The sequence below is a fragment of the Falco biarmicus genome, chromosome 18 (assembly GCF_023638135.1).
Source record: "Falco biarmicus isolate bFalBia1 chromosome 18, bFalBia1.pri, whole genome shotgun sequence".
Lineage (NCBI taxonomy): Eukaryota > Metazoa > Chordata > Aves > Falconiformes > Falconidae > Falco > Falco biarmicus.
In genome coordinates, this window is record NC_079305.1 from 4,463,883 (window position 1) to 4,484,088 (window position 20,206).

At 56.8% G+C, this 20,206-nt stretch overlaps 2 protein-coding genes and 1 non-coding gene across 21 annotated transcripts in view; 1 reads left to right on the plus strand and 2 right to left on the minus strand.

Annotated features, from left to right (window-relative positions):
* Positions 1–43: 43 nt before the first annotated feature.
* Positions 44–138, plus strand: LOC130141103 (small nucleolar RNA U13). Its single transcript, XR_008818979.1, has one exon. It is a non-coding gene; the product is annotated as a small nucleolar RNA U13 (small nucleolar RNA).
* A 712-nt stretch (positions 139–850) lies between these two features.
* RNF122 (ring finger protein 122) lies at positions 851–8,783 on the minus strand. 5 transcript variants are annotated; one of them, XM_056363119.1, is made up of 6 exons: positions 8,651–8,783; positions 3,200–3,356; positions 2,192–2,237; positions 1,907–1,948; positions 1,456–1,535; positions 851–1,366 (listed from the first exon to the last, which is right to left on the minus strand). In XM_056363119.1, the coding sequence occupies exons 1-6, from the start codon at positions 8,673–8,675 to the stop codon at positions 1,252–1,254; spliced, it is 465 nt and encodes a 154-aa protein (XP_056219094.1). In that variant the 5' UTR covers positions 8,676–8,783; the 3' UTR covers positions 851–1,251. The 5 variants fall into 5 exon arrangements, with proteins under 5 accessions (XP_056219094.1, XP_056219093.1, XP_056219097.1 ...); XM_056363118.1 differs by having other exon boundaries at positions 1,456–1,538; XM_056363122.1 differs by lacking the exon at positions 8,651–8,783 and adding an exon at positions 7,505–8,048 and having other exon boundaries at positions 1,456–1,538.
* Positions 8,784–11,063: 2,280 nt separating this feature from the next.
* Positions 11,064–20,206, minus strand: part of DUSP26 (dual specificity phosphatase 26) — a 41,460-nt gene continuing 32,317 nt past the window's right edge. For 6 of the 15 annotated variants that reach the window (XM_056363112.1, XM_056363109.1, XM_056363103.1 and 3 more), the window contains 7 exons: positions 17,895–17,997; positions 17,360–17,428; positions 16,489–16,675; positions 15,210–15,368; positions 12,850–13,122; positions 12,257–12,465; positions 11,064–11,845 (listed from right to left, as the gene is read on the minus strand). In XM_056363112.1, coding sequence (XP_056219087.1) covers positions 11,646–11,845; positions 12,257–12,465; positions 12,850–13,028 — 588 coding nt within the window. In that variant the 5' untranslated portion in view covers positions 13,029–13,122; positions 15,210–15,368; positions 16,489–16,675; positions 17,360–17,428; positions 17,895–17,997 and the 3' untranslated portion in view covers positions 11,064–11,645. Of the gene's footprint in view, positions 11,846–12,256; positions 12,466–12,849; positions 13,123–13,218; positions 13,339–15,209; positions 15,369–15,795; positions 15,828–16,488; positions 16,676–17,359; positions 17,429–17,894; positions 18,003–20,206 lie in introns of all 15 variants that reach the window. The other 9 variants (XM_056363106.1, XM_056363104.1, XM_056363111.1 and 6 more) reach the window with 7 other exon arrangements.

Consider the following 20,206-nt stretch of genomic DNA (forward strand, 5'->3'; position numbering starts at 1 on the left):
GTGGCGCGGCAGTGGGGTCAGGGCCGGGGACAAATTTGGGTCGATCCTTCCGGTTCATAGCGAATGATGAATGGGAGTGGCACGCGGCTGCGTGACGTGTGCGCCCTGCGTTACGACGTGGCACAGTCCCTTCTGAGCGCCGGTGGGGTCCGCGGGGTGTGGGGGGGCGGCTGGCAGCGGGCTGTGGCCGCCCGGGTAGACCTGGCACCGCGGGGAGGGCGGAGCAGCGGGCTCGCGCGGCTCCCGAGGCGCTTCGGGTATTTTGGTCCCGGCGGGTTCTGTTGCAGGGCGGTTTGGCGCCAATTCGGGAACGCGCCTGCCCCCAGCAGCGGCCATTTTGGGGCTGTTTCAGGCCTGTGCGCTACTTTCCCTGAGCTGCGGCGGGGCTTTTTGGGGCTATTTCACACCTTTTCCGCTATCTCAGGCGTCTGCGGCCGGGCCCGTTTTGGGGCTTTTACACTTTTCCAGTAATTCCCGGGCTGCAGTGGGGCCCATTTTGGCGCTATTTCACACCTTATTGTTAATACCCCGGCCTATTTCACAGCTTTTTGGTAAATCCCCACAGCGTTTGTTCCTTGGAGTGCAGTAAGGCCTGTTTTGGGGCTCTTTCAGGCCTTTTTGGTAATGCTCCCCAAGGTGTCTGTCCCCCCAGGGTGCAGTGGGGCCCATTATGGGTCTATTTGGGGTCTTTTTGGTAACTCCCTGGGGAGCAGCAGGGCCTGTTTTGGGGCTATTTCAGGCCTTTTTGGTAACTCCCCAGACTGTGGAGGGGGGGCCTGGCCGCCCCCAGCTCCCTGCGCTGCAGTGGCTCCTTCCCGCAGCCCCGCAAGTGCACACGCCTCAGACCAGCTGAGAAACGATCCATTTATTCACCATTTTACACAAAACTACATCCCGCCGCCGTGGTGCGGGGAGCCAAGAGTCCAGAAGGGACCAGGTACAAAACCACCCCCTGGAGCAGCGGGGGAATGGGAGTGGGGGGCAGCCCCCCAGCAGCCCACCCAGGGGGTCATGGCTCCACATGGAGCACAACTGTGGTGACATATAAAAACCAAACACCCTCCCTCCCCACCCCTGCCCCTGCAAAAAAACCCCAACAACAAAGCAATGACCTGCAAGTTAAAAATCCCAACTTGGAAATCCCAGATCCTTCGGGATGACCTGTGGGACCCCTGGGATGCGCAGGGCTGGGCGATGCCACGCGTGGGAGCCATGGTCCCGCAGAATTTGGCCAGCAAGGAGCGGGGCTGCTCACACCAGCTCGTCCAGGAGGGTGCCGATGCCAGCGCGGGGCTGTGCCGGACCCGCCATGGGCTTGTTGCACATGGGGCAAACACAGCGCACCTCCAGCCACTTGACCAGGCACCTGCAGGGCAGAAACATAGGAGGATGCAAACCCCCACCCGAAATCTCCCCTCCCGGCACCCCTCCACTGGCTGCCGCGGCCGTACTCACTTTCTGTGGAAGGCGTGCTGGCACGGCAGCACCCCCAGCTCCTCCTTCACCTTAAAATCTTCCAGGCAGACGGCGCAGGTCTGCTGTAGGAGGCAAGAGGGAGGGTGAAAGGGGGGTGCGAACACATGGGACCCAGCATGATGCCCACGCGTGGCACTGCTCCCACTAGAAATGCTGTGGCTGGGGAAATCCCACTGCTGTGGTGCCTCTTCCCGGGTATTTCCAGCCGGGAGTTGAGTCTGGTTCCCAAACCGCCCCCGGGGAGGGGGTTTCCCTCCCAATTCCCAGCCCAGCACTGTTGCTCCCCAGCTGTGTAGTGCCAGCACATCCCCATCCCGGCCTTGCTCTGCTTGTGAGCTGCCTTCAACCCCATGCAGCAGAGGGGACATGCCCCAGAGCATCATCCTCATTAGCTCCAATTCCATCCCAACCCAGACGAGGTACTGCTCACCCCATGCATGTTCAGCCTCCGGGCATCACCTTTCAAAACCACCTGAAGGAGAAAAGGAGGCAGAGGATTTAAAACCAGGAGGAATTTTTGCCTGAAGCCCCACAGGAGCTGAACCGAGCCGGGCAGCTCGAGCCCAGGCGCAGCGTGTGCCATCACACCGCTTTTGAATGCACCCAGCTGGGATGAGCAGCATCGGTCTCCGCGGCATCCCCACCTGCCTGCACCCACGTCCCGCTTGGCCCTGAATCACCGCGGGTATGTGCAGAAAATAACCATTGACTTTACCTCCTTGTACCCAAACCGCTCGCTCTGAGCCTGGTGCCGCAGTTTGCTGGAGAGGGGGAGAAAAAGGCACCATGAGTTTTACAGCATCCTCAAGGGTCATGTCTGAACAGCACTGCCAAAAATATCAGGTGGCGCTTGGAATCATGGCAACAAACGCACCTTCCCAAGTGGGATTTGGGGATAAGCAGAGCAGCTTGTGCTGCAGGAGCAGCATGGCCACGAGCAGGACCAGCCTGAAGCCATGCCCTGGGCAAAGCTGCTCCCGCAGCCCTGGGCGTCCCGTGCTGCCCCCAGCACCAGCAGGAATCGGCAGCAGGGAGCGATAAGGGCCGGCAGCCAGCATGCCCGATTGTTTGCCTTAGGAAGTCATTTGCGGTGCAGGAAACGATGTATTTCCAGCGCTTGCCCACCGGCAGCTCCCAGCCCTGCTGTGACCTTGGCTGGGGCGAGGGCGCTGGGGAAAACCGTCTGGCAGAGAAACCCAGCAAGACCCAAGGACAAGGGGACGCTTGTAGCAGAGCTTCTCCTCCAGCTGAGGCACAGAGACCGGCTTCCACAGTCCCAAAAATCACTGAGAGATGCACAGGACATTGCTGGAGCCAGGACATCCCGCAGGGAAGGACTGAGCCACCCTGGGCCCTGCAGAAACACCAGCTGCTGCCTCGGCTTTGGATTTAAAAATAGCCCTCCCTGAACAGGGACTGTAATGTAAAGACACATCCTCTCCCATGCAGCACCACTCCTTCCCTGCCCGACACAATGCATCCCTCTGCGTGGTCCCCTGAAAAACAAGAGCCCCTTCCTGCATTTCCTGCCCTGCTGGGGCCGCAGGGGACTGCGGGGACCACGACTGCGCCTGGCCTGAGCACGGCGGGTGGCCGGCCCCGCTCCTCAGGGCAGATCCTTACAGCGAGTGGCTCCCATCTTACGGGACAAAAGAACAGGGTGCTGGGAAGGGCTGGGGATGCCCCGGGGACACCGACCCACCACCACAGCCCCCCAGCTCACCTGATGAAGTAGCAGCAGAAGATGAGACTGAGCACGAAGACAAAGATGCCGGTGCCAAAAATGACCATGTAGATGTTCAGTGGCAGGTCCTGGAACGTGATGGGAGGCATCGCGCAGGGTTTACTGGTGTAAATCAGCCCCAGACTGCAGGAGCACCCTTTGGGGGGAAGAGAAAAGTCAGCGTTTAGGATGGAAAAGGGGAAAAAGAGGTGAAGCAGGTGTGCTGTGCGAGCAGAAAGAGCTGGGCTGACTCTGTCCCCTCCGGAGTCTGCAGAGCGGGCAGAAACCAATGCCAAGACATCGTCTCGTGGCCTGTGAGTTGGAGATCTCCCCAGGAAGAGCAGCAGCCCCGTAGAGCCACTCAGTGCGGCACAGACAGCAGACATCACTGCATTTCTACAGTCACGAACCCTTCTCCAGCAGCACAAACGTACCCCAGGCAGAATGCAGGCATCTGGGAGAAAAGAAGGCCCCATGCTTTCATCTCCAGAGAACTACATGGAGGCTGGAAGGGGATTTAGGGAAGGACAGAGCAAAAAAAGATCTTGAAAAACAAGAACAGTTGGCATCTGTCATTGCTCTGTGGGAGCCAGAAAGAGCAAGTGGCTGGTTCATCCTCGGTGCTCTGAGAACTGCCGGGGCCCTGCAGCCTGGTGCCAGGAGCACATTCAGCACCACACTGACTGAAACCCCTTTCTGAATAAAACCACGGGCGCCAGCACACACCAGCCACGTGGCGCTGCCTGGGCCACTCGCTGTGAGTCTGGCACCACAGGGGAAACGCAGAGGAGGATGTCACGCAGAGCCGGTGACAGCGTGGCCACCCCAGAAGGGTCCCCATCTGAGTGAGGGGGAAAGCACGGGAATACCAGACCCACTGACACTGCCTCTGCTGGGAGCTGATGCAAAGTCAGGCTCCGGCACTAAATAAGCACCACTTTTTATGTCTCAAAATCATGCTGACCCCCCAAGAGCCAGAGCTTTGATTTCTCATCAGATCTCACTCAGACAGGACTTTAAAGGAGAGCAACCCCCAAGCCCCATCTGTGCTCCACGGAGCATCTCCCCCCACCCCTTCCGCTCAGCACCCCCTGTTCCCACGCTGCGCAATCTCATCAAAAAGCTCCTACAGAAACACTTCTGGGTTTAATTAGAGCCCACTAAAATCCTCTGCCTGTTTCTCATGAGAGGATGAAATTTGCTCTCCACCACAGAGACCAGAGACAGGAAGAGAGCAGGCTGCAGAAACCTCAGCACAAGCAGTGAGAACCCAGGTTCGGTCTGTCTGGATTCCTCCCTGCTGCGACGGGCAGAGACGGCACCAGCACGGGCTCCGTTACAGCTGCTGGAGAGGCCTGGGACAGCTGGGCAGCAAGGGGAGCCCAGGCAGGGTGGGCAGGCAGCGCTCCTGGGGTGACATCCTGCCCTGGGACGCTCAGTTCCCGACTATCCACTGCTTTGCGGTGCGCTTTGAGTGTATGTGCCACATTGATGCAATGGCCAAAGCCACCGTGGCCAGAGAAGCACTCGGTTTGCTGCTGGTAGCTGGAGCAGGCACTAGGCGAGAGTCTGGACCACGGGAAACGGGATTTTCCTGCTGCAGAGGGCTGAGACACTTGCTGATCTTTGCCTCATGTAATCACCGGAGACAATTCATCAGTCACCTCATCTACGGAGCAAGAAAGGGAGGATTTCTTTGTCCTCTTCTCCCAGCCTTCTGCTTTTGAGACCACCAGGTGCAGGAAAAGACAATAGGAAACGTTTGGGGTTTTTTTTTTCCATTTCCCTGCTGGAAATGATTGAGAAATGCTCCAAAGAAAATCCACCAACAAGTATATTGGCTCTGAAAAAAACCACCAAGCAACTAAATGATGTAATGCTGGGGCACAGGGTGGTGGGACACAGGCTGCAGAGCAGCTGTTGATGGGACGGACGAAGCCTCATTCAATGCTGGCCAAACAACACGCGGCGAGTTGTGGTAACAATAACGGGTCACAAGAGAAACAATAACGCTGCCTACGTGTATTTCAAACTGAGAGCTATTCCAAGAATCTGCTGAAAAGCACCAGCCATTCCCCTCTGTGCCACCAGAGCTGCGGTGACAGAAACAGCCCAAACCTGAGCTACAGCCCCATGAGAGGTGAGGGGAGAGGGGCCCGAAGGGCTGCTGCCCCCCACAGCGAGCATTTGCTCTGTGTATCCTGCAGCTCATTGCCAGCCAGCCTGGGATGACGTGGACCACCCCTGACAAGATGGAAAAGCCCTTGTCTGAGGGTAGCAGGAGGAGAACCAGCTCTGCAGAGAGCAGGGAAAGGCTGGGATGTGCATCCCAGAGGTTTTCCAGGAGATGGGCTGGGAAGGAGAGCCCCAAGGGAGACAAACCCTGCCAATCCCATGTTAACCTCCCCAGCAAATCCTTCTGCGCTCATCTTAAGGGGCTCAAACCCCAGCGTACGAACTCCTGAACATCACACCCAGACATCACTCCTCTGCGTGGAGTTGTCCCTACGGTCCCCACGCTCTGCCCAGCTGCACCCCATCCCATGGGGCAGAAATCATATTCCCTGACCCCGCAAGGTGCTTACTGAGCACTGCTCCTTGTTAGACACCCCAGTTCCCCACAGGTGGCAACACCTGAGTGTAAAGGCCACATGGGTGCGGAGAGACAGGCAGTCAAACCAGCAGCAGGGAAAAAACAGGTGGAAGAAGAGATGCTGTAACTTGCAGCCCTGTACCAGACGAAGCAGAGAGGAGCCAGTCTATGTCCCTGCCAGCCACAACACAGCTGGCAAGGCTAATTTTAGACTCACCAGCTTAGCAAGGGTCATTCCTGTCAAACAGGCTTTCAAGAATTCATGAGCTCCAGGCTGCGGTGCCGAAAAGTGAGTGTGGCTCCGGGGAAGCGCCCTTTGCTGGCCAGGGAGCAGCCATCGGCTCAGCTGAGATAAGAAGGTCCTGCCAGGGCAAGCCCTCGAGCCGTGGGTCTCAGCCAGGCAGTGCAGCTCCTGAGCCCAGCCTCCCCCAAAAGCAAGGTCCTCCCCACCCCAGCCAGCCCCTTCCCCTCCCGCTCCTCCCCACCAGCGCTCATCAACATGGTGGGTGCATTGGCTGAGCGATGGTTTTGATTAGCGCAACCCCCTTCGCTCGACAAAGGCATTCGTATTTTTAGTTCAAGGGAAATGGATCAAATCTGGGTTTAACCAACACAAAATGAAGATCTGATGGGCACCAAACCCAAACCAAAATAACCCATTTCCCAGCTTAAATCTACCAGTTTTGTACCTGAAACCGGAATCGCTGAAGGCAGTGTGCTGCAACAGTTATTTAGTTGAAAAACGAGAAAAGAGGGATCACTAGAGAGCTGTGAAAGTGCCCACAGACCACGCTGCCTTTCTGGACTCTCACTACCAGAAGGATGCTCGGAAAGGGGGTTCATTTTGCCAGCAAAGCGTTCTTCATGCGGACTGTGAAACCTCCCCTTTGTAAGCAGAAGCGGCAAAGACGCAGTTTGACCTGTTGACGCTGTGGGTTGCAGCTCCTCCTCCTCCTCCCCGCACGCACAGCTCGCTGGCAGATTTAAGCGCTGAGCTGGCCTCAGTACCCCTGCTGCAAGCTGCGGGGAGGCTGTGCAGCGCCTCCAGTTGCGGTGGCTAACAGGGTGACCCCAGCCCTGCTCCCTCCCCCCATGCCAAACCCCGCAACACGACTTCAACCGTCACAACCCCGCTAACAACCGGCTGACACCTCTGTGAGCGCAGCCCCTCGTGCTCCAGCGATGCCGCGTGGTCTGCCCCTCCGGACACAACAGTTTGCAGTATTTTGCAGTATTTCAAGTCAGGACAGACACAAGTTTCAGCCCGCACTGTGCAGGCACGGGATTTTTGCTGAGCAGAGCTTCTCCCTCACCCCAATTCTTGTTCAATAAAACAAATGGAAAACTCAGCAGGTCATTAAATAAAACCATTCTTTCTACTCCCACACAAAAGCTGTGGGCTTTGCATCAGAAAACTGAACGCAGCTTCCATATAATTTTTGCTGTGATGCTGGAATAGGCTTCCTGCAACAGCTGCCCCAAAGCCAAGCAGCTCTCTGTGGGGGCTCCCTGGCTCCCCCCAGTTACCTGGCTCGTGCCCCGTGGCTGCAGAATCCCCCGAGCCACTGCGCAGCAACAGGAGGAAAAACCGTGATGCAGAAGAGGAGCCGAAACGCCAAGGCAGCACAGTATACACCGTCTACTGAGATATTCTGAATACACCTACTTAGGTTGAAAATGTGATTTCCTTACTGGGTCTCAGACTTACTTACATCGACGGCCTCAGTCCTGCACAGGTCCTTAGCGGCGCACAGACAGGCAATTTTGCTGGACTCTGCTGATTTTAAATATTTGTGAGCTTGGGGCTTAAAGCCAAAAAGTACAAGTCAGATGCCCACGGCTGGTCTCCCAAACCCACGCCTCGGCCTTGGAACAAGGGTGGGCTCTGTTCTCCGTGTTTCCCAAAGCCCGTGCCTTGGGAAGCTGGCGAGCGCTGCGGCTGCTCAGAGCCTCTACAAGCCAAGTCCCTCTTATTTAGGATGTTTCTTCAGCACAGCCAAGTTTGCATTTTCTGCTGCGGAGCTTTTCCTTGCACCCCGTTTAATGGAAACCCATACCCTCACCACATGGCCAGGGCTAACCGCCTGCGGGACCGGCAGCTCCTTATCCCCCAAGCTGCACAAGAGCACACAAGGTATGTGTTACAGCGGAGGAAGCCACTGGTTGCATTATATTTAGCTTCAAAGGCTGTAACCCTTTCATAAATTAAAATAACCCAGCCTTTGTTGCTCAGGCAGGGCTTTGATGGTGGAATTCCCAGCGCAGCTTCTCAACTACTTAGCCATAAAAATAAACCACTTCTCATTTAAACCAAAACCCCCTCAACATGTGCAAACTCAGTTCCACGTTCCTGAGAGTTTCCTACAGCGAACACGAGAGTGAGGAGCCAGGGCCTCGTCTGGGGTCCTTAAAAATAAGTTTATTCCACTTCTGCGGACACATGAAAGAGGGTTGGGGGGTTTTGGGGGTTTGTTTTTCATTGCAATCAGCAGCCGACGCGAGAGCATGGCAAAGCCATTCGGCCCTCGGCTTTATTGCTGGGCACTGAGCAGGGCTGGCTGCTCTGGCAGCAGAAGCGCTTCCCCGGCTCAGCCCCGCGCCGGCAGCCCCCGGGTGGGGGCCAGGGGCCGGGGACCCCGACGCGCCCCGCACCGCTGGGAGCGGGGACCGGGGTGGGGCGAGCAGGGACCACCCGGGAGGCGAGACCCCCCCCGAGCCGCACGGGGCGGCGGGAGCGCCCGCTCCCCCCGCCCCACGGCCCCGCAGCGCCCCCCGCCCCGGGCAGAGGGAGGGGAGCGGGACCCCCCATCGCCCCCCCAGCCCCCCCGCAGCCCCCGGCCGCCCCCGCCCGCGCTCACCGTTGCACCACTGGAAGGGGGGCATCCGGGAGCCGCTCCGCGGGGCCGGGCCGGCTCCGCCGTGCAGGGCGCGGGGCCATGGCCGGGAGCGGGGCTGGGCCGGGCTGGGCTGGGCCGGGCGGCCGGGAGCGGCCCTGCCCGCAAACCCCGCCCCGGCCCCCCCGCAGCCGCCCCCGGGGCCGCCCCCGCGGCGGGCGCAGCGCCCGGCACCTCGGGCCGGCCCGGGAGGGGGGGGCATGTCCCGGCGGGGAGGGTCGCACACGGGTGGTTTAGAGGCGACAGAAGAAATTCTGTGCGCGGGGGGCGGCGGGACACGGGCGCAGGTTGCCCATGGGGGTGGTCGATGCCCCATCCCTGGAAACGTTCCAGGTCAGGTTGGATGGGGCTCTGACAACCTGATGGAGTCCAAGATGTCCCAGCTCGCTGCGGGGGGTTGGACCAGACGGCCTCTAAATGAGGTCCCTGCCAACCCAAACTGTTCTATCATTCCACCTAGCTTCCAACCCTGCACATTTTCGTGATCCTCAGTCCTGCCGCCCGCACCCCCAGGGGTGCGTGCACCCGCGAGGCACCCTCCTGCCATGCGTGTGCCCGTGAAACGCACGCAGGCAATGGGCCGTGCTCCAGCGCAGCCCCATGGCCCGGCAGAACCGCTCTGCCCTGGCCCAGGTTTGGATGACGGGCCGCACGGGCCGCCTGGCGGGAGCCCAGCCCGTCCCTGTGGACGCACCAGCCCTCTGGGGGAGCCTCCCAGGAGGCACCGAGCCGCCTTGTGCAGGGATGGTTTGGGACACGGTCACCATCTCCACCCAAGCTGTGGACCCTGCAGGTGACCAGTGACCACGAGGGCAGCGTGGTGCTGCAAAATGGCTCCCCGTGCCCCCGCATGCCCCATGTCAGGGATGACAGCATCGTGGGCTCCACATGTCCTCGCCAGCAACAGCTCCAAGGATTGGGCAGGTTTCTGCTGCCAGTGGCTGGGGCTGTGCTGCCAGCCCTCCTGAAACCAGGGAACGTTCCCACACCATGCTTTGATCTCCCAACACACGTGCCTGACCGCTGCAGGCACACAGTGAGGTACGGCACACCGCTGGCTCCGTCAGTGATTTTGCTCACTGGATTAGTTTGCTGATCCTCCAAACACAACCCCCCCCGCGTGCTCAGAGCCTCCCTGATCCCAGCTTTGTCAAACAACGGCCACGCTCTGCATTCAGGGGCCGACTGGCAGCAGGCTGCAGAAAGGGAGCTGCGCAGCAGCAAGGAGCACAAAGCAGAATTGCAAAATCCGACAGGAGGCATTTCACACCCCCCAGGCCCTTGTCAAGCTGCAATCCTCACCACCAAACCTTCTGGCACACCCGACAGTGCCGGCAGCACCCAGCGTCGCTGCAGAGCACGACCAGCCCCTGTGCATTGCCCAACACCAGCTCCTCCTTGCCTCGGTGTCTGCAGCCCTTGCTCGGCGTAACCTTAGCCCCGCTGCCGTCCGTCGATCTGTTCTGTCTGCCAGCGCCTTTCTGGGATGATGCTGTGCCCTGAGCACCCCCGTGGCACCTCAGGGGCCTGTAAGACAGAGACCCCCGCCCAGGAGCTGGGCAACACACACTGAGTGCACAGCTGCTGCAAATGAGTTTGCTCTCCCTATTGCACCTGAGCTACAGGCAGCCGTTCCGCGGAGCAGGATGGCGCGGGCCACCAGGCAGCAGTGACGGGGTGCTCCAGCACGGGCCTTGGCGCGCCCCAAGCCCAGCAGCTCACCCTGCATGGCCATCGGGCCCCTCTCACAACGTGTTTACGAGGTCTCGGCACAACATACAGCTGCAGCCGAGCGCTGCTTCACGTGCTCTCAGGAAGCGGAGGAAGAATGGGGCTATAATAAGAGCAGGCAGACAATGGGCGCTGGCAGCGTGCAGAGGCGGCCCAGCACCCGCGGGGCCACCCAGCACCCATGTGGCTGGTGCCACCATGGACAATGGCTCCTGGTCCTGGCCACCCTCCTGGGGCTCGGCTCGCCCATCCCCTCTGCAAGCCGCAGGGGTGCTGCTCCCAGCGGACAGCCGGCCCTCCGGCACGCCTGGGTGGCTAGCTGGCTTGGTGCCTGCTTGCCTTTGGGAGACCGACATCGCCACCTTGTGATGGATGGCAACCCTGGTGACCACCAGCCCAGCCCTGCTTTTCACCGGGAGCCCCCCTTTCTGTCCCCAGTGCTGGAAAAGAAACGCGGCAGGGAGGTCCGGCACAGGCACTGGCCACCAGTGGGGTCTGACAGATCCAGCTCCTGGGCTGAGAGACTGGGAGGGCTCAGGTCCATCTCAGCCCGGCGCACCTGGGGTGTCGCTCTCCCACCGCCTCTGGAGACAGATCCCAGCCCGAACACGTAAAGGCTGTCCCAAAGCACACATGGAGCGGCCAGGCTTTTTCCTTAGCGCTGTCTTTATTCGTACAGGTTAACACTAGGCATGGAGGACATCCAAACACTACGACAAAAGGCCTGTTCGCCCGAGCTCACACACCAGACCGATTTCACATGGCTACACAGACCAAAAATGAATGGGAAACAAGACAAGGGACACGCAGAGCTTCAGTCTCCTGGGAAGGTGGGACAGGACTGGCTAGGCAAATGCATCCACCACGCGGGAGAATGAAGCCTTGAAGGCTTCCCGGAGCCAACAGGGGTAGAGTAACCTGTAACATGGGGCTGAGTCCCTCCGGAGGCATCTCGGAGCGAGTAGAGGCTGGGAAGGAGGCTATACGTTAGGCCCACCTAGGTGGCCAGACTGCAGGTTGAGGGCCTATGCTTTACCACTAGGAATAGCTCGCATGTCTGGGACCCCCTTAGCTGAGGGGGAGGCCCAGGGGCTAGCTGCGTGTGACCCATTAGCTGCCAAGCGTCTGCGCCGGGAGGAAAGCCCCCTCTCTGCCACTCAGCGGGCATCAGGGTCAAGTGAGCACCGCACACACAATGCTCCCACCACACAGCTCCTCTTGTCCTCCTTCACGCGCTCCTCTTCAGCCTCAGGGCATTGTCCAGGGCGACCAGCTGGCGCAAGAAACCCCGGTTGGGGATGATACCGCGGTGGTCCTTGACGGTCTTTATGGCTTCTACAAGGGGCATGTGGTGGCGGATCATGAGGTAGGCGAGGACCAAGGTGGCCGACCTGCTCACCCCGACAGCACAGTGCACAAGGATCCTTCCTGGGGGTGAAACACAGGGGCTGTGTCACAGCAGACCAAATATCCCAAAGGAGCGAGGACCCAGAGATTTGCCATGGTGCATCCTGGAGCCCATGGTGGCTCAGCCGCGCAGCCTCCGGGCTCGGGTGCAGGGCCTCTGTTACAGCAGGGCTGCGCTGCACTGGGGTCCCCCTCCTGGCAAAGGGTTCCAGTGTATCGTGATCTCCCCAAACAGACCAAATAGGACCAGCACTGGGGGGGCAGTGCTCTCACCTAGCCTGCTCCCTCTTTGGAGACACCATGCCAGGCTAGAAATACTTCTGTTTTCTAGGATGCTTAGCAATAGGATGCCAGTCCAGCTTCCCATCTCCCCGAGGCAGTTTCTTCCCATCCCAGCTCCCCACTTCTCTCCCAGAAATCTTTACCACCAACCTTCGTTCAGCGCTTGGTGGATGAAGTCAGCTGCAGGATAAAAGTAGGGGCTCATGTCGAAGGAAGGCGAGTCATGGGCCTCGATGCCCAGGTAGCGGATGCCCGTGCCCTCATAGTACTCGGCACCCCCCCTCCACTTGCTGTGCGAAGCGTTGAGGATGTGGGTGATGCGCAGGTGAGCCAGCTCGCGCCGGTTGGCTGCTATATCTCTGCAGAGAATAAGAAACAGTGCGGAGGTGCACAAGCTTAGTTAAAGTTTCCAAGGACAGTGTAAGGGATGGAGGATAAGAACAGAGCCAAACAGTTACATTTGAGAAAGCTGGGTGCAAAGGAAGAGTGCCAGACTGGTAATATTCCTGAACTTTAAGTCAGTCTCACAGTCCCCGACTCCACGGGCACTCCACCTCCGCCTGCCGCACCACAGCAATGCTCTGAACGCTCCGCACCGCCGTGCTTATGTCCTTCCTCCTCCTTCGTATCACAACCACCATGTCCTCCTCTCCCCCACATTTCCCAGCCTCTCCCTCCCAGATTTCCCCATTTCACAAAAATACCCCTGAACCCCCCAGTTCCTGCCCCCTTCCAATACATACTGATCGCCCAGGTAGAGTCCCGGCCAGACCTCATCAGCATGATTACAGGCTGTCTTTCCCGTGTACAGCAACCTTTCAAGCTCAAAGACGCTGAGGATGGGGTGGTTGTTGCGCTCTTCCCGTGAGCCACGGCTTGGTGACCTGGTGCCATTCCTGGAGAACCTGGACAGGAAAGCCATTGGGGCTGCCGAGACCCACAAGGCATACCTGTGGGTTCGTGAAGGCCGGAGAGTGGCCTGGAGGTCACTTCTGCTGCTGCTGCCACCCACGGTCCTGTCATGGAAGCAGTGGAGATGCCATTAGAAGAACTGGGGACCTCTCACTCCACCCCTTTTGCAGAAATACTGGCCCAAAGCAGCCAGTTCTCACCTTCCAGGTGAGAGGGCTGTGTCAAGTCAGCTACCCAGTGGTTCCCAGTGTGAGACAGAGCATCACCTGCACTCCCTTCCAAGAAGCAATACCGCTGGGGAGAAGTTGATGATGCCAGGGCTGGAGAGGGAAGCCAGAAAGGCAGCCAGATTGCTGACTCTCCACAGACAGAGGTTTTGCTCCAGCCCCATGACTTTGGGTCGAGGCCACATTGGCAGGAGATGTTCTACACAGGACCACCTTCCTTCCGAGCTGGCTCTGGGGCTTTGCCTGCCAGCGGGACAATGCCAGCTCGAGAACTGATGCTGCCAACCTGCGATCAGAAGCAACGAAAGGCGGCCAGGTCTGGGCAAGCCACCAGGACTGGGGAGGAAAAGCCCCCAAACAGGTGGAGGATTCCATATGGCACCGCACAGAGTCTGGCCAGGACCCAGACTCCTATGGACCAGGCACAAAAACTTGCAGGGAGAGAGAGGCAGGATTAACCCCTCCAAATACAGCAGTCCTGCTGCTGCGTTTGAACATTCGGGACTGGTTTGGGGTGGGAAGAGTTAATTTCAGGGGATGAGAAAGCTCATTTTACTGAGCAGATCCTCTAGGACATATCTCTGCTCTCAAACCTTTAGATCACGCCGATACTTGTCACACATCTGCAAGAAACCTCCCTGGACAGCCTTACCCACGTGGAGCAGTCAGCAGTCCCCGCAGCCAGATGTTCAGCACAGCTGCTTTTTTTTGCTTGTTTGCTGCTGCCCCAGTGACAGACCGGCACCCCCAACATGAGAACAGGATTCTCTTTCCCACCATCACTGCCGCTGCCCTGAGCTGTGCTGGAAGGTGTGCGGAGAGCATCCCACCACAGCCCCCCCGCAGCAGCTCAGCGCTGGCCGCTTGTCTCTGGGGCCCGGGGGAGGAAACGCAGTGACCTCGGGCTGGCCAGGCTGGGTCAGAGCCCGCCTGTCCGCCTTGACATCTCGCCTAAGGTGCCGGCCAGCGGCCAACGGTGCAGAAGCAAGAAGCTTCCAGCCATTTCTTGGCAATGGGCAGAGGAGGAAAACATTGCAAGGGCATGGGGGAGCTCAGCAGGAGCCCAGAGAGACTCACGGATGTCTCCATCCCTGCTCCGTGTTCCAGGGTGGCAGTTCAGACCCTGCCTGGTGTCCTGGGGCACTGCACAGGACAGGTCATCCCTGCTCGCGCTGCTCGTCCCTGGCACCCAGCACCCCACGCTCCCCCAGCACGGGGTACGGGCCCGCTCTCGCCCTGACATACCTCCCCTGCCCCGATGAATTTAGGACTCCGTCACACTGGGAATCCAGACTTGGCAGACCCCACCTGGGAAAGGCACTCGGCATGGCCATGTGCCGGGGCCCTTAAACCTTGTGTGACCTTGGCTGCAGCACAGCCACATGCCACCAGCCCCGGGCAGCGTTAAGAAGCAAACAGCAGAAGGGTCTGAAAAAAGCAACTGAATCATCAGTATAAGGCTGTAACTAGCCAAATAGCAGACCCTCTCATTGCTACAGCTGGCTGGGAAAATCACAATCCACACCTATCCTGGGATGTAGCTCCAGAAACCTCAGGCCCAAAGCTGGCTTCCAGCATCCCACCCCCAACACACCACCAGGCCAGCACCCCCGAAGTGCTTCAGGGGAAGAGAAACTGCCCCACATCCAAGAGCTCAGAATAGACCCCAAAGCACTCCTGGCACCCAAAACCCTCACAGGCATTGGCTGTGCCCCCCCTTTCGGAAGCCAAGCCCCAAGGCTTGTACCCCGCTTGCCCAAGCACGCTCATGGCTGCCTCTGGAGCCCCTCTGCCAGTCGTGCCATGCTCGGAGGGAGGGGAGAAACAGCCGGAGCCTGCCTGGATGCACAGAGCAAGCTCTGAAGAGGCATCGCTGAACGAGCGCGGGCTGCTCAGCCCTGCACACTCTGCAGACAGACAGACAGACACACAGGAGGAAGGAGACGCCCACCCCGTTACTCTACCTTTGTAAGGGCTGTGATTTCTCGGCTCAAAGCGAGTGTTGTAGTCAGATCCAGTCGGCCATGTCTTCCTGCTGCTGCCGCCGCTGCTGTAGAAAGGCTGATGTATGAACATCTATTTTAAGCCATGACATGTCCAGAGGCAGGTTTGTTTATATCATGCTGTGCATGGATGGATAAAGGAGGAATGAGGGAGACAGGCACAAATGCAGAGATCACATGCAAGCATGCACAGCCATACACATAAGTGCCCATTACTACGCAGATAAAAACAACAGCAACAATAACATATCAAAATTCTCCTGCCAGCTTTTCTCTCACTCCTCCTCCAGAACACCAAATGCCACAGGCGTGCAGAGAAGGAGAGAAGAAAATGCTGATAAAGTGCTGCTGATGACATGATTACCCATATCATAAATCTGTAACCGTCTCCAGGGGATGCTTCTTCATAATTTTTTTACAGTTGACCTTGTCCTCCCCCCTTGCTAGGGTCCCTTTGGCAGAGCCAGGGCTTGGTGACATTTTCTTCATTTGCTAAGAAAATAAGCCAGGGGGGAGGACGTATGTAGTGAGATGATAAACTACTTACAAATTTATGTCAAAGTCAGGGAATACTTTTTTCTGGGGGTGAAAAAAGAAAAAAAAAAGAGGAAACTCAAAGACTGAAGCTTTTTGTTTTGACATTTTCTAAATGATAGCCTTCATTTCAGAAGTGCTGCAATATTTCAGTTAAACATTTTCCAGGAAGAATATTCTCCTTTTCCCTTTGAAGTGCTGGCTTTCAATTTAAAAGTTCGACTCAAACCAGAAAGTAGGAGTGTGGTTGGAAAAACAACCTGAGGAAGAGCTGAAACTTGCTGTTCCAGGCCAAATGACACATCCTAAGATTTACGGTGCTCCCTCCCCCACTCCTATTTGATTAAACCCCAGGAATATTTCCCGTTTTGTTTTCAGCTGAACTTGTGTTTATCCCACGATACAATCTCAGAAGCTTCAGGGATAAATTCAGCATCACCAGACACCCATCCTGTCCCACCTACACTTGAGTATGTGCATGCAGTGAGGCTTAGCTGGGCTTTTTCAGCATCCATCACAGACAGCAAGGTCCCAGGAGTGCAGCCTCCAAGCAGAACGCGCCTTTCAGTACACTGCGGGCCTGGGTTTTCCCCCCATCGCGTATAACTAAGTGATAGGGTTGTCTGGGGCTGTGCTGGAGGCTAACAGTGTAGGTGGCTTCAAAAAGACTTTGGACACACCTGGATTTCAGATTTTTCAGCCTTACCCCATGAAGTTCTGGATACAGCTTCAGCCTTGGGTGTTGATAAAGCCCCAGAATCTGGAAGACATGCTCAGGAAGGTATTTGGGATATAGCCGGCTCTTAACTGCTTTCCCCAGGCAGTAACTGCTGGCCGCTGTAGGAGCTGGGTATCCGGGACGATGGACTTTTTGTGTTCCGGTTCCTTTGCGCCTGCAGAAATATTCAGCTGGTGCTAAGTCCCAGGAGAGACCCCCATGCAAGACTCAGAGTTCTCAGAGCTGCAGATCCAGGGGTCCCCATAAGCCCTCCTGCCAGCTACACTCACCTGATCCTCATGAAACAGGGGCTCCAGCTCCATCCACCCCAAACGCTCCTTAGCAATCAGCTCTGCTGGGCAAACACCCCCAGGCTGCCTGCACCCAGGGCTGACTGGCTCCATGTCCACCAGCCACGCTGGGACAGCAGGTGTGACATGTCAGGTAGCTACACTGCCACCAGTTGCAGGCAGAGAGGCAGAGCTACTAGGTACAGCCCGGCAGGGTGGCCAGGAGCAGCCTCCACCTCTCCTGGATGGCCTCCAAAGGCTCCTGCCCCCAGGGAATGCTGCGTCTGCTCGGGGCAGCAGGCAGCAAGGGGAAGTGGCTTCTGTGCAACACATGAGAAGCAGCACCCAGGAACCTGATTTATCCCCTTCCTTTATGGTCCGCATCAGTTCCTCCATGCCCAGACTGCCAGGGGCACAGAGGTGCCAGTGAGGGACAGACCCCAGGAGGTTCTGGGTGCGGGCTGGCTTTGCTGTCCTCACTGCGCTAGCGGTACTTCACTGCTGTGTCATGCTGCCAGCCTGGGAAGAGCCTGTCCTGTGCCCTGAATAAGGGGGTTGATTCCACTTACCTGCAGAAAGGTTGAGCTCTTCACTTTTGCCCAGCAGCGCTCCTCCAGGAAAGCAGGGGTTGAAGTGACCTAAAAGGAAATTTGCATTTTCACAGCTCTACGAGACACCTTTAATGTGCACAAGCAGAAGCCATGTCCCTCCCTGCACCAAGGAATCGCATTCCCAGTAGTCTGTAAAATGTGCTTCTAAACAGAAGTGCCTACAACCCCCATCACAAAAGGTTAAATCTGAATTTGAAAAAACGACATGAAATAAAATTAGGTGGATAAATGTTTTGGCAGAGCACTGCCTGCAGGGAACTTACTGGTCATTTAAACAGAGGATTAGTAGTTGTTATGTTTTTATTCCAATAATAATACTGGAATTGCTTTGTAAAGCAGCCAGAAGTCCCCAACAAAGCCAGTGACTGCTTCTTAGATAATGAAATCTCAGATGCCTTGAAATGCCTGGGCAGCTGCATCAAGGGAAAGTGTCAGCAATCTATCTTTTTATAAGGGAAGTTTCTTAGACACAAACCAGACCTCTTTGCCTCACCTCCTCTCCTTGTTTTCCATAAACGTCAGGGCTGTAGCAGAGACTGAGTTGCTCCTTGCTCCCCGGCAGGATTTATCAGCTCAGTACATTGTTTCTGAAGCTCCTGTCCTTGAAGACAAGAGGCCACTCAGAGCACTGGAAGTGGTCTGCAGGCTCAGCATGGGCACAAACACCGTGCGGGCTTTGTTGTGACTTTCACATACATCTTGCTCAGTTTCCCCAGCTCCTTCTAATCACCCCCAGGTCAGAGCCCTGTCTCTCACCTGTTTTGCCCTGGAAGAGCCCTGAGAAGCAAAAACCGCTCTGAGAATTAATCACCAAGGCACAAGGAGAGAATTTAAAAGACAAACCCCCAAACTCTCTCTTCCTCCTGGCAGCGATTCTCTCAAAAGCCGTTCCCTCTGGGAAGCATCCAGCTGCAGGACGGGACACAAAGGCGTCCTGCAACCTCACTTCCCTGCAAGCTTTATTGCTCCGTGATGCTCACTAGCTGAGAAGGATCATCTGGTCCTTGGCAGATAAAGATTGTGCGGGAGCACGGCTGCGGAGACACAGAGAGATGGGTCTGGCTTCCCGCAGGCACGGGCACCACTGCAGAGTCCCTGTAGGGCTGGGTGGTTTAAGGACAGCACTGGCCGAGATTTCCTGTATCCCCTGACTGGCACACTTGTCTGCTGGGGGGGGGCGGGGGGGCTGCTGTTACCACAGGGGTGGGATGCTGGCAGCTATGATATCCCTACATCCCAGCTATTGTCAAAAACTGCTGTGCACAGCAGGCCCGCAGCAGTGAGGGTAGAGCAGCTGTTTTCAGCTCAATTAAAGCCAAAATCAGCTCCCAGCAGAGCAAGCGGGGCACCCGCTGCTCCCAGCTCTCCCCCCTCCTCCAAGGTTGAGCTTGGAGCAGGGAGGAATCAGGGTTGGGGTCTGCAAAACCCACAAGTGAGCTACGATAAAGGGCTGCTTGGAAAAGTTCACAGATCCAACCACTGGAGGCTGCTCTGGTTATACATAAATCACCACCATGCGCATCGTCAGACATGGAAAACCCAACACGGGGAAGTAAAGGGCAGGGGTGAGAGAGTTTCAGAGCTGCTATTTCCTGGCTTTAGACTCCCCATGCATGCAAATTCACCACGGTCTTCACAGCTCTGTTTTAAATATCAGAGATCGATAACTCCACGCACTAAATGCTGCATGTCCAAAAGCCACCTGGAAGGCACAGGAGCCAGACTATTATACTCAGCCATAAGCAGAAAGAATGTACGTACTTCATCCGACGTGTTATTTGATGGACCCACTGCAAAGGAGGGTGGCAGGCGGAGGGAGTGCAAAGGGCACAGACAGCTGCAGCGTTACAAGGTAGAATTAAGCCTACTGTAAGTTAACAGGGTAAGAAGGTGTTGTTGTTGAGAAGGGTAGTGCAGGACGGCAGAGCAGCATTACAGCCACGTAGTTAAGAGGGTTGGAACAAATGGGGTTTGCTTGGCACTGAAACGGCCCAGGAGGGATTGGGCGCTCGGCTGAGGGGGCAATAACTACCAGCCGTGGGAGGTAAATCCACCACCCACACCGTGGCACAGGCTTTTCTCTGACTGCACCATGAAGGAGGCATTGTAGAGGCGGCGTCCACTGCAGGCTGCCTCGGAAAATATCACCGAAAATTTATCTGAAAAGGCTAAGGTCATGTGGCCAGTCAGTCCAGGGTAGGATCAATTCTCTATCAAAGTAATGAAGTAATAAAGAGTAATCTTCACTCTCTACTTGCCTACCTTTACGTCAGGGATAAAGATTTCTTTTGGGGCTCCTTACATACTGCAGCAGTCTGGAAAGAAATTGCAAAGCTCAAGGTGACCACCCTGCTGGGGACTCTCCCCACATCCAGCCCACCCTCCCCAGCCTATTCACCCTCAGCACCTCTGTGACAGAACTTGTGTGCTGTTGAATCATTTCCCAGCCCCCAAATAAATATCTGCTTCCCTGTAAGAAATGTGATCGAAGGTAATAAACCCTTGGAAGAGAGGATGTGCAAGTAACACAAACCCTCTGTGCCCATTCTAGTAGCGTCAGCCAGAAAGTTAAAGCCTCGTCACTTGGCTGTATTGATTCGGTGCTGGAGGGGGCCACTTGAGTTCTGGCAATGCTGAGATATTTTCCATTAAAAGAAAGAAAAAGGAAAAAAGAGGAGGAGGAAATAACAGGCACCAGACTCATTGTCCGACAGCTGTAAAACCTGCAGAGCCTCAATTTGCGAGGAAGCAGCCCTTGTCCAGAGGGAGAAAGACAGCTGCTTGTTTTGTTGCAAACTTGCAGTG

Coding starts and splice junctions, on each gene's coding strand:
- RNF122 (XM_056363118.1), bottom strand. CDS start 8,675: ATGCCCCCCTTCCAGTGGTGCAACG. Junction 2,238..3,199: donor TTCTGCTGCTACTTCATCAG/GTGAGCTGGGGG, acceptor CCCCCTCTCCAG/CAAACTGCGGCACCAGGCTC. Junction 1,539..1,906: donor GGAGGCTGAACATGCATGGG/GTGAGCAGTACC, acceptor TGCCTCCTACAG/CAGACCTGCGCCGTCTGCCT.